This window comes from Cicer arietinum, chromosome 3 (assembly GCF_000331145.2).
Source record: "Cicer arietinum cultivar CDC Frontier isolate Library 1 chromosome 3, Cicar.CDCFrontier_v2.0, whole genome shotgun sequence".
In the NCBI taxonomy this organism is placed as follows: Eukaryota; Viridiplantae; Streptophyta; class Magnoliopsida; order Fabales; family Fabaceae; genus Cicer; species Cicer arietinum.
Genome location: NC_021162.2, coordinates 52,815,501 through 52,831,931, shown reverse-complemented (window position 1 = coordinate 52,831,931; position 16,431 = coordinate 52,815,501). Strand labels below are relative to the sequence as shown.

At 30.6% G+C, this 16,431-nt stretch overlaps 2 protein-coding genes across 7 annotated transcripts; both read left to right on the top strand.

Moving 5' to 3' along the window:
• The first annotated feature begins 777 nt into the window (after nt 1-777).
• LOC105851417 (zinc finger BED domain-containing protein RICESLEEPER 2-like) lies at nt 778-7,998 on the top strand. Of its 6 annotated transcripts, XM_027331284.2 has the most exons (6): nt 778-1,078; nt 2,900-4,889; nt 4,972-5,041; nt 5,258-5,394; nt 6,703-6,771; nt 7,083-7,998. In XM_027331284.2, exons 2-3 carry the CDS (start codon nt 2,918-2,920, stop codon nt 5,013-5,015), a joined length of 2,016 nt encoding a protein of 671 aa, XP_027187085.2. In that variant the 5' UTR covers nt 778-1,078; nt 2,900-2,917; the 3' UTR covers nt 5,016-5,041; nt 5,258-5,394; nt 6,703-6,771; nt 7,083-7,998. The 6 variants fall into 6 exon arrangements, with proteins under 6 accessions (XP_027187085.2, XP_027187083.2, XP_012567710.1 ...); XM_027331282.2 differs by lacking the exons at nt 6,703-6,771; nt 7,083-7,998 and adding an exon at nt 6,240-6,647; XM_012712256.3 differs by lacking the exons at nt 6,703-6,771; nt 7,083-7,998 and adding an exon at nt 5,597-6,647.
• A 1,596-nt stretch (nt 7,999-9,594) lies between these two features.
• LOC101502338 (uncharacterized) lies at nt 9,595-13,379 on the top strand. Its single transcript, XM_004516600.4, has 5 exons — nt 9,595-10,275; nt 11,102-11,159; nt 11,239-11,356; nt 11,458-11,575; nt 13,055-13,379. Exons 1-5 carry the CDS (start codon nt 9,739-9,741, stop codon nt 13,106-13,108), a joined length of 885 nt encoding a protein of 294 aa, XP_004516657.1. The 5' UTR covers nt 9,595-9,738; the 3' UTR covers nt 13,109-13,379.
• The last annotated feature ends 3,052 nt before the right edge of the window (nt 13,380-16,431 follow it).

Genomic DNA, 16,431 nt, shown 5'->3' with positions numbered 1-16,431 from the left:
TTTTAGTAGTCTTAATGAAAAGCTAATGAAATTTCAAAAAATAATTAAAATAAAAAAATATTTTGATAAGCTCTTTTTAAAATTATTTTTAAAAGATGCATTTTTTTAAAGAAAATATAATTTTTATTACGTTAAAATCTCTAATAATAAATTATCTAAATTATTGAATGTCAAAAAAATATTATTTTTAATTGATAACAAATGAATCTAATTTTTTTAAACTATTTTTAAGTAAATTTTCATAAAAATTATTTTTAAAAATATAAAATCAAAATTACATTTTTAAAGTATTAAACAAACGAGCCAAACATCTTTAAAATTTAGTTAAAAGGAATACAATTTTTTTGGTTTGGCTTTATATCGTGACAAATATATCCTTCATATTCGCATTTAAACCATCCACAAAAACTTAAAGTGCAAAATTTGATTATTGCAGAAACTGCTGCCTAAAAACATAACAGCAACAAATATAAAATGGCCAAACAATTATTAAATTGCAATTTATATAAAAAAATTAAAATAAAACTAAAAAAGTATAGATTAAATTTATTTAAAGTGATCAATAATTAATATTATAATTTATAATTACTATGATTTATCATATATATATATACATAAAATAATAATTATTAATTTGACAATTAATAGTTGACTTTATTTATTTTACTCTTTAAAATAAATATACAACTTAACATGATAATGAGAAAAAAAAACACCTGAGATGATAAAAAAAAAAAAAAAGCGGAATCTTTGGAAGCTAGTATACATAATTAATAAGATTAAAAAAACTGTAAAACCCGGTCCATTGTGGAAACAGAATACATGCAGTTCGAGTACCCACTATGCGGTTTTGGACATTGGATACCCGCTTTCACAATCACACAATCCAAGAACCCTAAACCTAATCCCCTAATTTGACCCGAATTTCTTCGGTTTGTCGTAGAATCTGCTTCAGAAAATCCGATTCGTTGCTCGTGATTTCATTCGCACATTTTCAGATTCCTAATTCTCTCACTGTTTCGTTGCGTCATAAAAAGATCTCGGGTTCCTCGCGATTTCATTCGTGCACAGTACTAAGGTATTTCGTTCATTCTGTTCGATTCTCTCTTTATATTTTCATTTGTTCATGCATTTTATGGTTGTTTTGCATCCATAATCTTGAACTTTTATGAACTTTTATCGAATGGCTATAAGCTTTTGTATTAAGTCTTAGATGTAGACTAGTTTGTTGTTTGAGTACGTGTTTCTGTTTGTTGTTGTTTGGCTGTAATTATTGAATTGTTTTACTCTCAGAATGTTGCTGAATTGAATTTTGTTAAAATGGAGCTTTGCTCAATTTCGTTGTGATCATGTTCTCTTTTTGTTATTAAATTACTCCTCTACTAAATAGTTCTATGGAAAGGTTTATCACCGTAATAGATGATGTATTAATATTTTGGAAATAATGGAACTTACGTTGTCTTGGATGTTTAGACTATCTTATTAATATTGTAATTGTGCTTGCTGTTTGATAAAATGCCTTCGAGATGTTATATTCTTATTATATTTGTATCAACTGGAAATTCAAGTTCATATGGTAAAAGTTTTACTTGTTCATAAGTCAAATTCAAGTGAAGAATTTGTTTCTTTTTAAGATTCAATTAAAGAGCATGTGTACTTTTTGAAGGTATCGAGCACTGTTGAATCTTAACTGGGTCAACTCTTTTTCTTTATTTGGTTAATAGTTACCAGTTAATTGATAGTTCTTAAAATTTATATGTAGTGTTTGATGTAATTTCATTTCTTTACATTTCCTATTGTCTTTGAGTGTATACTCTTAAGTATAATTTGAAATTTAGAATAATCTAGAATTATTTAGTTAAGTCATAATATCTATTGAAATATCTAGAACTATATTAAATATAGAAAAGTGTAGAAAATATCTAGAAGTATGTATTTATTAAGAAGGTCTTAGAAGTAGGTCTAGAGTTCTCTTATTGTACCTATAAATATCTCCTTGTACTTAACCTTTGAAACCAAGCAAGTTGTAAGTTTTCTCTTAGAAACACCTCTCTTGATTGTGGTGGATGTCACCAGGGATGGATCCAGAAATATAATAGACCGGGGGCCGAAATCTTTTATAATTTATTTTAATATCAAATAATAGTCAAAATTGTATAATCTAAAAATTAAAATTGATTGTTTTAATAAAAAAAATTAAGGTGGGAGATGGTACCTTATTCCAAAGTAGAAAAGACATTTAAGCTTAGAAAATTAAAGTTGAAATTGATAAAGGATTTTTTTTCTATTATTATCATAATCATCATCATTATCTTCTAATCCTTAAATCTAAAAAAATATTTATAAAATCAAATAGTAACAAAACCAAATATTTTAATATTTGTTATTGTCATTCATTTGCTACTCCAATCAGTACTATGAAAACTGAAATAAAATCTAAATATGAATGAAACTGAATACGTACGCAATTGCCTTTTTTTAATTTTTGGGATTGTTACTTTAGCTTAGTTCAGTGACTTCTACCTCTTAATATATTTTCCTGTTTCCTTCTTTCAATATAAATATATGGTTTTCTTCTCTCTATTATTTTATACAGTAGTAGTTGATGAAAGGAGAGGGGCCAAGGCCCATGCCTGCCATCCCCTGTGTCCGTCTCTGGATGTCACCATGTTTGAGTAGTGTACTTGGAGATCTGTGAAAATGTTGCCGTAATTTCGTCCTGTAAACGAGATAAGATTGAAGTACTAACTTAACTAAATAAATAAAAAGTTCTGTTTTAATTGAGATAAGATTTAAGTACTAACTTATACCAAATATATTGAGGTCGTGTGTCATACACTCATAGTGTGTAACAATTATATTGGGACTAATTGGTTTGATCTACTAATTTCTAATGCAGAACAAAAACATTGTCCACATGGGTGATGACGTTTTAGCCTCTGAGACAGCAGAACATATGGTTTCTACTCCTCCACCTGCTATCTCTAACACTACCAATGTGTTGCCGCTTCGCACTAGATCGCGTAGGAATCGGTCTGATGCTTGGAATCACTTTACTGCAGAGCCAGACTCAACAAAGAAAGCTAAATGCAATTATTGTGGTTCCTTGATCAAGTATGATAAAGGAACAAGCGCCATGCGTGCTCATTATACAAGATGCAAGGATAATCCAAAGAAAGATGTGAACAAGAGGCAGAAATCAGTTTCGTCCTCAACGGAAAATTTGGAGGGACATATTTGTACTTCTCCCACAACACCCAAGTTTGACAGCGAAGCAATCCATAATGAAATGGTTAAGATGTTCGTAGCTCTGGAGATTCCTTTTGAACGCGTGGATCATGCAGCTTTTCACAATTTTATGAGTGTTGTTCAACAAGGATTTAAGGTCCCCTCAAGCATAGCACTAACTCATGATGTTTTGAGTCTATGGGAAACAGAAAAGACAAGGTTGAAGAAGTTTCTTTCTCAACAGTGTCAGAGAGTCTGCCTCACCATTGACACGTGGACTTCTTCCCAAAATTTATGTTACATGTGTTTGACAGTCCATTTCATTGACAATGAATGGAAGATGCACAAGAAAGTTTTAAATTTTTCTCAAGTAACTAGCCACTCAGGAGAGACTATGGCTAAGACTATGGAGCAGTGCTTGAATGGATGGGGACTAAATCGTGTGCTTAGTTTGACAGTCGACAATGCCTCATTTAGTGATGTCGAGATTCTACATCTGAAAAACAAGCTTGTGTCTTGGAATAGTTTAGTTTTAAATGGAGATTTCATTCATATGCATTGCTGTCCGCATGTTTTGAATTTGATTGTGGAGGAAGTATTAGAGGAGATTGGTGATTCTATTATGAGAATTCGGGCCGCCGTGTGGTACATAAGATCTTCTCCTTTGAGATTTTCTAGATTTAAGGCTTGTGTTGAGCAGCAAAACATCGAATGTAAAGGTTTTGTTTGTCTAGATTTTGAAACAAGATGGAACACAATATATTTAATGTTAGAGGATGCATTGAAACATCAGAAGACGTTTGAAAAACTTGAGACGAAAGATCATCAATATGTTGATGAGTTAACAAAGGAGAAAGGTGTCCCTACATGTGAAGATTGGGAAATTGTACGTTCAATCCTTCCCTTTTTGAAATTGTTTTATGACGCTACTCTACGCATCTCTAGTTCCACTTGTGTGACTAGCAATATGTATATGTTTGAGGTCCTAGGTATTGGAATGACAATCAAGCAAATGTGCAATTCTAGGGATGAACGTATACGTTTGATGGCCAAAAACATGAAAAAGAAATATGATAAGTATTGGGGAAATCCCAATAATCTAAACATGTTGTTGTTGATTGCTCTCGTATTAGACCCTAGGCACAAAGTGAAGTTTGTAAATTGGTGTGCCAATCAAAATTATAATGGTGAAGAGGCAACTTATTTGGTGGATAAATTAAAATCTTGTTTGAACTCACTTTTTGAGGAGTATAATGGTGGGTTGGAGGTGTCTCACACTAACTCTAAAGAAGGTGGTTATAATGATCCATATGGCTTTAATAAGTTCTATCAATCAAGTGAGTGCAACAAATTTGAATCTGAATTAACTAAGTACTTGGATGAAGCTTTAGAGAGTCGTGGAGATTTGGATGTCCTAAATTGGTGGAAGCTAAACTCAAGCCGATTTCCAATCGTTGCAAACATAGCAAGAGATGTATTGGCTATACCTGTCTCCACTGTTACCTCTGAGTCTGTCTTTAGTGTTGGTGGAAGGGTGCTTGATTCATATCGAAGTTCTTTACCATCAACAACATTGGAAGCTCTTATTTGCACCCAAGATTGGCTTATGGAAACATCTTCACCATTGCTTACAAATGTGGATTTTGAGAAAATTGAGCAAGGTAAGAAAACATATTTGATAGTATCTTGTTATTTATTATATTAAGACTTGATACATAATTGGTTTCTTTCTCTGTTTTACAGAACCGATTTCTTCAAATGATGTTGCTGGTCTTGATGATGACTGATGGAGTGGTTTTTTATTTAGTATTAGGTATGCAAGACTCGTTAGTTTAACAACATAGTTTTTCTAATTGTAGCAATGTACTGTTTGAATTTGTGTGAGTACTCAATTTTAAATGAAAACAGATGTTTAGATTGGTTGTTGTTTTTTAATTTATTTTTAATTTTGCTGAAAATATTATTGTTTGCTGGTGCAATAATTCCTCAATCCTCACTAATTGACACTTTTAAAGTAGCTTGCTTTCAGGTGTTGTCGGAGTAGGAATATCTGGAGTCCTTTGGTGCCTTATTCATGTCACCTCATGTGATGATAATAAATCTTGGTTGGTGGCTTTTTTAGGAGGATGGCAGATGAGGATGTCCGCTGGCAAGATTCTTCTTCAGGTAAATGACATTTAATATAAGTTAACACACCATATGATATTACTAGTAGTTACTATCTCATAATACCGTGTAGCTTTTTAGCCTTTTCTTTTTAGAGTGACACTTTTTTGGAGTTTACTATATTATTTAATTCTGGAATTTTATGTAGCAGCATTTTCAGATTCGTACTTAAACTATTATATATATAATTTGTATGTTTTAGGGGTATGAAGTTTGTGTGATGAGTGATTTTCATTAAAGAAGAAAACCGATCAATTGGATACTATTAAATGGAGAGCTTTGAGATTGCAGACTTGAAATTACTCATGGGATAGTGAAGCAGTAATGCACAATACTTGTATTCTAGATGTATGATTTAAGGTGGAGACTAAGCTGGGAAAACCGTTGTATCAGTGCAACAGTTTATATAAACCGTTGGATGTATACTAAAAATTATCAATGATTTTAATGGGAATATCAAGTGGACAAATCATTTGGTAATTAGTAAGTATAGAGAGTTAGGAGGCATTGGATCGAAATCCAAGGGTGCTTCAGTTGATCAAAACTCTGGGAGGGGTCCTCGACAAGTGGCTTGAATGATCCTCATCGTCATTATCTTGGGCCATGAATGGTAAAGGAAAGATCATCACTCTTATCTTCCAAGGATCATAGAGACTCCTGCTCCATCTTGCCTCTTCCCCTATCTCCAAGAATTTCAAAGCTTTGGGTGCTTAAATTTCAGATCGGATCTCTTTCTCAATCCCAATTTCATAAGTCGACTTATTTCTCACATATTCCTTCAATTAGTATGCATGAGTATTTGACTTGTTTCATTTTTGGTACTGACGTTAACTTTTGTGCTACAGAGTGATAAAGTGACTAGATGGTTTGGGGAAGGAACATAAAGGTTGGATAGATAAGGTCTCGGGTTCAGTTCAACTCCCTCTACCTACAAAATAACAACTAACATTTGTCATTTAAAGTGAACTTCTTTGTACTTGTGTGAACAACTTATTTTTTAAAATTACGGGATGGAAATAGTTTGGTTATAACTGAATTTCTATTATGGAAATGGAAATTTAGATTGGGATGGAAATAGTTTGGTTATAACTGAATTTCTCTTATGGAAATGTAAATTTAGATTGAGCTGAATGTTTGGATTAGCTTATTGAAGAAGTTGTAGTCCAAAATATCTCAGCCTAAAGATGAATAGTACAAGTTCACTTATTTGTTTGTGTTATGTTATGTCTAAATATATATTTGTTTTTAGACGACATTTGTCCTATAACAAGTTATAATTAATGATACACATTTACATTATTGATCTAGGTAGTTAATCCCAGATAGCGGTGCATCGCGGCCAACTCCAAAAGTGGAATGGCAGGATAGTTGTGATAGGTGAGATAATTGCTATTTTTTTAAAACAAATTACATGAATAATATTATATAAATCTATATTTAATGCCAAATTAACAAATGACTCAAACTCTGAAACATTCAGAATTAGTAATAAGAATCTACAAGTCTTACTCTTAGTCAAAACATACACTAAAATACCAATAAAAGTTAAGGAAATAAAGATGATGTATATTGAAGTCTTTAACATAGAGTAATAAAATAACTAAATATTAAAACTCAAATGCATGTTTTAGGATATGAAGCAAAGATAAGCATCATCTTCATTAGCATATTCTACTTCTTTTTCTTAGGTGAAAGTAGAAAAAATAAAACAAAGAAAGAAGAAATAATAGCGGGATCTCGCTAGGAAACGTTTGGATTAACTACGTTGGGATAGCGGGATCTTGTCCAGATCTCGTCGGGATCTTGTTTCACACTGTCGTGGACCATGCCGTCGTGGTCAGGCACTGTACCGCACCAGGATCTCACCGGGAAAAGCTACCTAGCTATTGATATTTGTGAATGTGGATGGAATAGTGCAGCTTCTCAGTAAATGACCACCTCATACTACAAGATTGACATGTTAGAAGTAACAGCATACAGAAAGGAAGAAAAGATGGCAAAGAAACAGATAAAGTTGGGATGCAAGCATGGCTGCTGTTCCATTTTGTGATGAAAAATTGTGCGTCCTCAATGTGAAAAATGATCTCAATGCCAAGGAAGCAAGATATGAAACATTTTAACTCAGGGTTTAATCTTCCAACTAGGAGGAGAAGACTGAAGTTTCTAAACCAAGAAATTGTCTCTAGAAATTTGGAAAATCTGATAATAATGTAATGCAAATGATGAACATTTTTGTTTCGTACATAGGATAGTAGTGTCTCACTATTTGTCACTGAGAATGAATTTTAAATGGAGATATGGAATGAGGTTGATCTCTTCCAAGTTCAAAATACAGTGCAAATTTGAACTCAGTATCAGACAAATAAAAAAATAAAAAACTAAAGCAAGGACATGCATCTCAAAAGAGCTATTAAGTTGCACCTTGCAAGCAAGCATAAATATTGTTTGATGCAAAATCCCTTTTGAATACAGGTTGTAGCATGTATGGTACTTGATTGCCATAGCGCGCGGTAGTAACTTTTTAATGTGTTTTTCATGATAATGCATAATGCTTAATTTCACTCTTTGGACATTGTGGCTTCATCTCGTCCACTATTTGGTTCATTCTGATCGAAAGACGGTTTCTTATTTTTGTCAATGAATGCACATATTTGAACTAAAGTGAATGTGTTGTATTTCCCCCCTGAAAGAACATTTCTCTCATGTCCTGTAATATTCCTAACATGTATAGTAGGTCATAAATATCGAATCTCACTAGGAGCACCTTCATCTATTTTTTCACTTGCGTGCTATGAATAGGTTGTTCGTCCAGTACTACGTTGTGGCTTTTTACAAGCAATGATCTTAAGGGTAATAGATTTAATCCCCACTAATAATATTCCCCCTCTTCCTAATATATATTAACTGTATAAAAAAATTCATATCCTACAAAAGATGAAGGGTATCAAAAAAGGTTAGTCAAGGTTCCAGATATATCAATGAAAATGTACATCATCTATTTGAAAATGATTGCTGACTTCTAGAATTGACCAAATGTCTTTGATGAATCCGACTATAAGAAACTATATATTTTATGGATAATAGTAATATTGAAGGAGAAGACAATGAATACGTAGACACTAATTTATTAAAAATATTTTGATTTGTTGGCTATTGCATATAGTTAAGATTTGTTTTAAGTTCTTTTGTTGATATTCTAACACGTTAAAATATATTATGGTTACGACAAAAACTTTGCAATTTGTGCTTTGATCACAAATGTTATGTTGTGTCAATCATGATGATTATAAATTTATAATTATATACTAATGAAGAACGGTAAATATCTCTTTCTTTATAAGTATTTTTTTTTCTTTATATAAAAGGATACTAAAGTCGTGTTTTGAAAATATTGTTTTCATTTTTTAAATTGTGTTTATTTTATCTTAATAAGAGACTCTTTAAGTGAGATAAGATAAAATTTGGTGTTAGTTTTTATTTTTATTTTTATTTTTATTTTTTTTATCTATCCACATATTTTTATCCTATCACACATATACTTTGTATTCAAATTTCATATATTTGATATGTAATATAACTCCATTGTGGTGGCAAACATACAAAGACTTACATGTGTGATTTTTTATTGAGCTGTTAAAAAGTCATCTTCGTATTTGGTTAAAAACAAGTAGAAGTGAGTGGAAAAATAACCAATGACAAAATTTGTCTAGATTTTGTTATCCATTTATTTATAAAAAGAAGCATTTCTTTTTATGATATTAATGTTAAGATACAATAAAACAAAAAGTAACCAAAAAGACTTGAATGTCAATTTCAACTTTTTTATATACATTTTGATTTATCTTTTCTTACCACATTATTTATTAAGGTAAATAGAAAATATGCATCTAGAAAAGAAAATTAAAATATATATGAATAAAGTCATAAAATTTCTTCAACAATAATATTTGAACATCTCTAATTTTCTAAAATCTATTCAATACTTAATTTTATTTTAATTTCTCTTTAAATCACATCATTTATTCTATTTATTTTTCTCTCAAAAGCTTATAACATTTTTCAAATTTCTTTACTTTCTATTCTCCATTCTGAACCAATCGTTGGAAGATTCTCTTCTCCTCATTCTCCGTACGACGCCGTTTGCACAAATAACTCTATACGACGTCGTTTCCAGTGCTAACTTGAATTCAAATTGCAACACCCGCGTTTCCCTGCAAATTTCAGATTCAGAATCTTTCATCAATGAAGCTTCATCTTCTTCCCACTGCAACCTCCAACTCAGAATATTAGCATAAATTTTCTTCCTTCCAAAATTTCCCAATTCCAAACCCTAAATCTCCTCAAATGTCTTCTCCGATAACCTACCCTATCGTCGTCGACGACAAGGACCTCGACGACGCTGCTCTATGGGCAATGATCGATTCCGCCTCAGCCTCACACTCCTCATCAAAGTCCAAACCTCTCGCAATCAAGTACCACAACCGCCAATCACCTTCTCCAATCTCGAAACCCTTGCCTCCGCCTCCACCGTCAAAGTTCTCGAGAACCTCGCGTGACACCAGCGACGGCGGAGAAGTTGTTCAAGATCCCTGGCCTTACCGGCCTCCAAGGAAGGTCGCGAGGATCTCCGGTTCAGATTCCTGTGAAACCAGCCCCCTCGCTTTGGTCCGAACCGCACAGAGATCGCCGTCGGCAAATGTTTATTCGTCACCGGAGATCGGAATGTTGAATCCAGCTCAGGAGATTAGCAGTTACACGGAGGTATCGCCACGGTGCTTTGGGATAAAAGATGAAGATAAGGATAACGGAATGAGGCATAGCTTGTCTGGAATGTTTCCTACGGTTTCGTTGTTTAAGGAGTATCAGAATGCAGCTATGGCGGTAATTTATTCCTTTGCTTTTTGCTTTTTTATTGATTGGAATTGGAATATTATAACGAAATGGAATCTCATATCATTTACTATTTACTTTCCTTCCCAAAATTATAGACTATGAACTTGGATGAAGTTACTATTTATATATCTATTTATTATTTCTTTTATTTATTAAACAATAAGATGAAAATTCTTTTTCCTTCCGACATATATAATATTCAAGTAATAATACTTAAATAATTAAATGCTTACAGTATTTCATTCTCAAGTTTTGGGAATTGCGGATTGTGAAAATAGTAATTTGTTCAAATTTAGCTTTTACATGTCAGTAACATTATTGTAGTTATAGTTGCTAATTAACAATACTTTGTACTTAAAGGTGTATCATATAACAAAATAAATTTGACAAGATCTCATATCCTTTTGTTTTGTATCTTCCATCATCTTATTTTTTCGCATTACATTTATCTTTCCATATTCTTAAGCTATTGAAGGGATGATGATAAAAATATAAAACCACCATAAAGAAATGAGTAGTGCTACTTCTAATTATCACGGCCATTACTCGCCCGAAGTATCTGTGAATGTTAGTAAATCAATCAAATTATTTTTTTGCTGGTTAACACGCTTGGTGAATAGCATCTCGAAAATGCTAATTATTACGAAAGACATTTTGCTAAACCAGCACAACAGTTTCTACAGCCTCCAGTCCTCCACAGTAAATTAATAATTATGAATGTATTTTAACATACAACAGTTTTTGTGATGTAATTATTTGATTTCACTTGGGGTTTTACTAATGATCAATCCTTTTTTGTGCGTCCAATGGACAGATTTTGGAGAAAACTGATTTCACTTTGATTTCAGGGAACCCTTTCATTAAAAAGACAGGTAAAGTTCAAAGTATGTCTTCTTGCATAACTGGTACAAATAGACAGTAAATGTAACACGGTGCGTGTGTTTTATATAGGTTGGAGAAAGATTTCTTGTTACTTCAATATCTCTTATGAAATTAGAGACAAGAATATTGAGTTTGACGGGGATCGCAATGTTCAGCGTGCCGAATTTGTTGTTCGCGCATACATGCAGTATGTTTCTTGTTTAGTTGTTTCATTTTCAATTTTATTTTTTATCTCTATTTTCACCATTTAATCTGTCGTTGCTATTAATTTTTTTGGCTACACACCAGGGGTGGCAGGTTCTCAGATGGATGGGGCTCTTGTGATCGACGCGAAAAGAGATTTCAGAAACCAAATCATGATATTCCAAGCACAGCAGAGACTAGAGCCAAAAATAAAGCTTGTCAAGTATGTCAAATTTTCATGTTTTGCTTTTTTGAATTTTATCTTCAACCATTTGATGTGTATTTCTAATTTCAATAGGCTTTAACTGCTTATACCGCAAATCGGGTATGGAAAGCTTCCATCTAGTTGTCCTTCATATATGCATTTTATTTTTCATAATTGTGCAGTAGGCTAATGGTATATGCCAACTGGGGTCATCTCCAAACCACTTCGTCAGGCTCTTCATTTCAACTCTATTTTGGCTAAGCTCTTTCAGAATATATACATTAAACTAGAAACTTTCCCTATCAACAGAGGCTTTATTCAAAAATGACATTTCCATTAAAGGTTTTAGTGGATTACGTCCATAAAAGTCTATATTGATGTGGTTTTTTTCTTCTTTTTTGGTTCCATATATATCTATATTTTATCTTGTGCAAACTAAATATTTGAAATTAAAATTTAATTTAATTTTTTTTTAAATGACAAATATTAATATATGGTGTTATGTTATGGATGGGGGATAAAACTTACGATCTCTTTATCACTCCACTTTTTCTTAGAAAGACCATGAATTAAGGGTTTGTTTGATAGACAAAATAAGAGACAAGATATGAATAAGTTATCATTATCATGAATTCAGTGTTTGATGAACTAATAGGATATGATAAGTTAATTTAAAACTCTATTCTATCCTATCTCTCTAAGTGAAATTTTTATCCTGAATATGAGTTGAGTTAAGAAATCAGTGGATATGATAAGAACAATAAGTTATTCAATTTATTCTTATAAAATATATTCTAAAATATAAATGTAAATCTAATCAAATATAAATATAAAAATAATTAATAGAATTTGATATTGAACTTAAAAATAAAAAATTAATAATTAATTTAAAAAATGTTTATGATTTTATCTCAAAGGTAGTTTTGTCTTTTTTATATAACTTAATAAATACGTACTCAAAATTATAAAAATATAAAAATTAATTAAAATTTTAAAATAAATATAGTTTGTTTACAAGAGTATTTTTGCCATTTACATATTATATATATAAATATTAATTTATATTCTAACTAATAAAATAGAATTATTTGGTTATTCATGATTTTTTTTTAAAATTTAAATTGTTTACTTAGTGATGTTAATGGATAGTTTTAAATATAAAAATATTTCATTACTTTTTTAATTTTTTAGTATTTTTTTTGTTAATTTATAATATTTAAAATATAATAAGTTGATTTAAAAAAAAAACTAATATGTAATTGTTCACAATAATAATTTTGTTATTTAAGTATAATATATATTATATTATATCTTGATGAGATGTTATTAGATACATGACAAAATAAAATGTCATTATGTTGTGTGTATCAAATACATGATACGATAATGTTTATCCTCTTACTATTCTATTCTTATTCAACTTTATATTATATCATGTTTCTATCATATTTTGCATATCAAACGGACTTTAATTGTAACATCTCGGTACGTTTACAGGACTTACTAGGAATCGGAGAATACCGACCCGGTTCAACAAGTCAATTTCGGTGATCTTCTGAATGACTTTTTGTGATGATTTAACATGCCCTAATATTTGTTGAGGTAAAGTGAACTGAAAATTAGTTGTACAAGAGTTGAATGTATTTTTATTTTTATGAATGCATGATGAATAGTTATAGTCAAAACTATTTCATTTGTAAATGACTCCTTCTGGATTGAATGATGTGTTAAATTCAAAGTTGTCAAGTGAAATCCTCGTTGACAATCTGTTTGTATTCATCCTATAAATTTTTCATTAAATACATATGCTATATTCAGATGATATTTTCTTTATTTTATGAAAATTATATCATTAAATAAGCAAATAAGCTTGACACTTGTAATTAGATAATCTTTTCACGTCGATGTCAGATGTAACTTTGAACTTTGATCAAACGAAGGCATCACCAGATGATGATTTCAAGGAGTTATCAGGTGCATTCTTATGCATACCTTCTTTGGAACTATAAGACAGAGAACTCCTTTTGTCTTATACTTTTGCTCATTGAAAATTTGTCTGCATCTAGTCAAGTTACCATTTATCAAAGTAACTTTATCATCAGTTTTTACATCCTTGAATAATAAATGAGAATTTGTTTACTTGTAAGTTCTAGGTAATTATGAAAATTATTAAACGTTTAGATTTCCCAATATTTTTAGTTCTAACAATTTTTTGCACTAACAACACTAGTCATATTAGAGAATGCCTTTCAAACTGGTTCAATATCATCCATATTCAAAAGCAATCGTACTAGATCTAGTGTAGTTTTACTTTTTACTCATATTTCTAGTTTAGCTGAAAACTCAAGTTTATATAAATAAATAAATAAAATATGGTTCGAGTTGTTAGTTGAAGACTGGTAAGCGTAAGGAAAATTTCGTAATTTTTTTCGAAAATTACATAGTATATTGGATAGACACGTGACAACAGAAGATTCATATAACATTAAAACGTTTAACACTTTAACTACGAATATGATTTGGCAAATTTTAGGTTCCAACTAATATGAATAAATCGAGTAAAAAAAAAAACTAATATGAATAAATTATTGGGCTTTATATGAAATTAAAGGTCTTTTTACCGGCTTAAGTGTGTGTTTGGTGTGACTCTTTACCTTAAATTTCTGCATTGAAATGCTAATTTACCTATGACTATTAAGAAGTTAGAAATTTTAGCTTCATGTTGGACGTGGCTTTCACCGAAATTCCAAATAGGTTATAAGGTTTTTTATTCATCAGAAATAGAAGTGCATTTGTTTAAGATTATTTGAAGATAAATCACTTTTTTAAAATAACAAATCAATTTAAAATAAGCTCGAGTATTTTTTTATTCAAAAATAATTTCGTTAAAAAATAAATATTATGTTAAAAGAATAAGCTATTTTGATTAACTTTTGAATAAAATATTTCAATAGAAGGAAGAAGAATTCAAAATCATTATATAATTGGAAACAAAAACAAAATGACAATTTGAACTCTTCTTTAAAGTCTCTAATAACAATCTCTACGTTATTTATATAAAGTTAATTTCATTTTTTTATTTTCAAAATTACTTTTATTTTAATACGTAATAAATAGGAGCTAATATTTTCAATTTCTTTTAAAAAGAAATTAATGTTGTAGTGTGTAGTTACTGTTGGTAAAAAAAAAAATAATTGTGACACCTTAAACCCCAAAATAACATTTATAATAATATATACTAAATTATTTATAGAAAACTTGCAGCGGATAAAGAAAATCTGTTAAAGAGAATAAAAACATTAATATCTAATTTAGGATATCATGTTTCTCTAAATACACATGTAACAATTCAACTTTGTTCCTCAATTAAAATAGTACAATATCAATGAAGTTGATTTAACTAGAATTTCTTGATTTAATTCCCAAGACTTACTCGTACTAAGTTTTCATATAAAAAGTCATTTGTAATAACATAAGTAAAATACACATTACAACTCTTAATTCCCGGTATCACCTATCAGAGCGGGGTTTCTCCCAACTTGAACTTTGAGACTCATTAACCTGTAATTAGGGCTGTTCATGGTTGGTTTTTTTAAAAAACCAAACCATATCCATTTTAAAACCAATATATGGATTTAGATTTATAACCAAATCCATTATTTGGTTTAAAACCAATTGTAAAATTGGTTATGGTTAAATAATTAAGCAACCGGTTTTGAAAATTTTAATTTTAAAATCGATTTTTTTTTTCAAAATCAGTTAAAATTTGATTATTTTTTAAAAAAATATTTATTCATAGTTTAAAAATCGGTTATTTAAAAAAAATCGATTTTTTTGATAAATTTTTTTTAAAAATTCTCACCAAATTTTTCGAGAAAAAAATCGATTTTAAATTTTTTTGAGAAAAAAAAAGTTTTTTTTATTTATTTTTTTCCGATATTTTTTCGAAAAAAAAAATTTCAATTTTTTTTCAAGACATAAAATCTCAAAATTAACAAAATATTGGTAGTGGATAAAAACCGGTTAAAAACCAAATCCAAATATAAAATATAAGTGGTTATCCAACCGGTTTTAAATAAACCGGATTATAACCATATGATTTTAACCGGATATTTAAAATGGATTTGGATCCGGTTTTGGATTTGGGCCTCATAACCGGATTTTTTGCACAGCCCTACCTGTAATAACGGCGATTTCGCAAACGCATGGCCAAATCAGTCAAACACAAACAACGAAGGTGGTGAGTTTTGAAATCATGTTGATAGTATAATATAAATAAGAGGAACACACAATTAATCATCAATAAATTGTATCATTACACAAACATTCTTCAAGGAAAAACATCACATTATATAGTCAAAATCAAAGAAAATCAATACACTTCACTGTAACATCAAATCATCACATAAATTATTATCACACATAATACATATTAATCACAACAAAACAATAACAAGAAAATGCAATGCTATGCATGAGCTTAGACTCTACTTCACAATGTGGTACCATTCTAACTCTGAAATATTTGGTTATGAGGCTTGATACTATGCTACCATCCCGGTGGACGGACAATTCAAATTGGCCTTGTCCTCATAGATCCCCTCAACTCAACCCGAGACACATATACGTGACAATCGAGGTAAACGTGTGTTGCGTGGTAGCTTCCGACATTTGGAGTGCTATCTCCAAGTCACCTAGGAATTCCCCACCCGAATACCTCCAAGGTCTAACAATCTTGCCTTAAGGCTCGACAACAGACCGCCACGATCAAGCTCATTCAGTTGTACTCCCCCAGAATCACTAGGCTTGTCAGACCTTACCTATATGATGACAAAATAATCTCCACTTCATAAATTCTCAATATATTTTCTCCC

Coding starts and splice junctions, on each gene's coding strand:
- LOC101502338 (XM_004516600.4), top strand. CDS start 9,739: ATGTCTTCTCCGATAACCTACCCTATCGTCGTCGACGACAAGGACCTC. Junction 10,276..11,101: donor ATCAGAATGCAGCTATGGCG/GTAATTTATTCC, acceptor TCCAATGGACAG/ATTTTGGAGAAAACTGATTT. Junction 11,576..13,054: donor CCAAAAATAAAGCTTGTCAA/GTATGTCAAATT, acceptor GTACGTTTACAG/GACTTACTAGGAATCGGAGA.
- LOC105851417 (XM_027331284.2), top strand. CDS start 2,918: ATGGGTGATGACGTTTTAGCCTCTGAGACAGCAGAACATATGGTTTCT. Junction 4,890..4,971: donor TTTTGAGAAAATTGAGCAAG/GTAAGAAAACAT, acceptor TCTGTTTTACAG/AACCGATTTCTTCAAATGAT.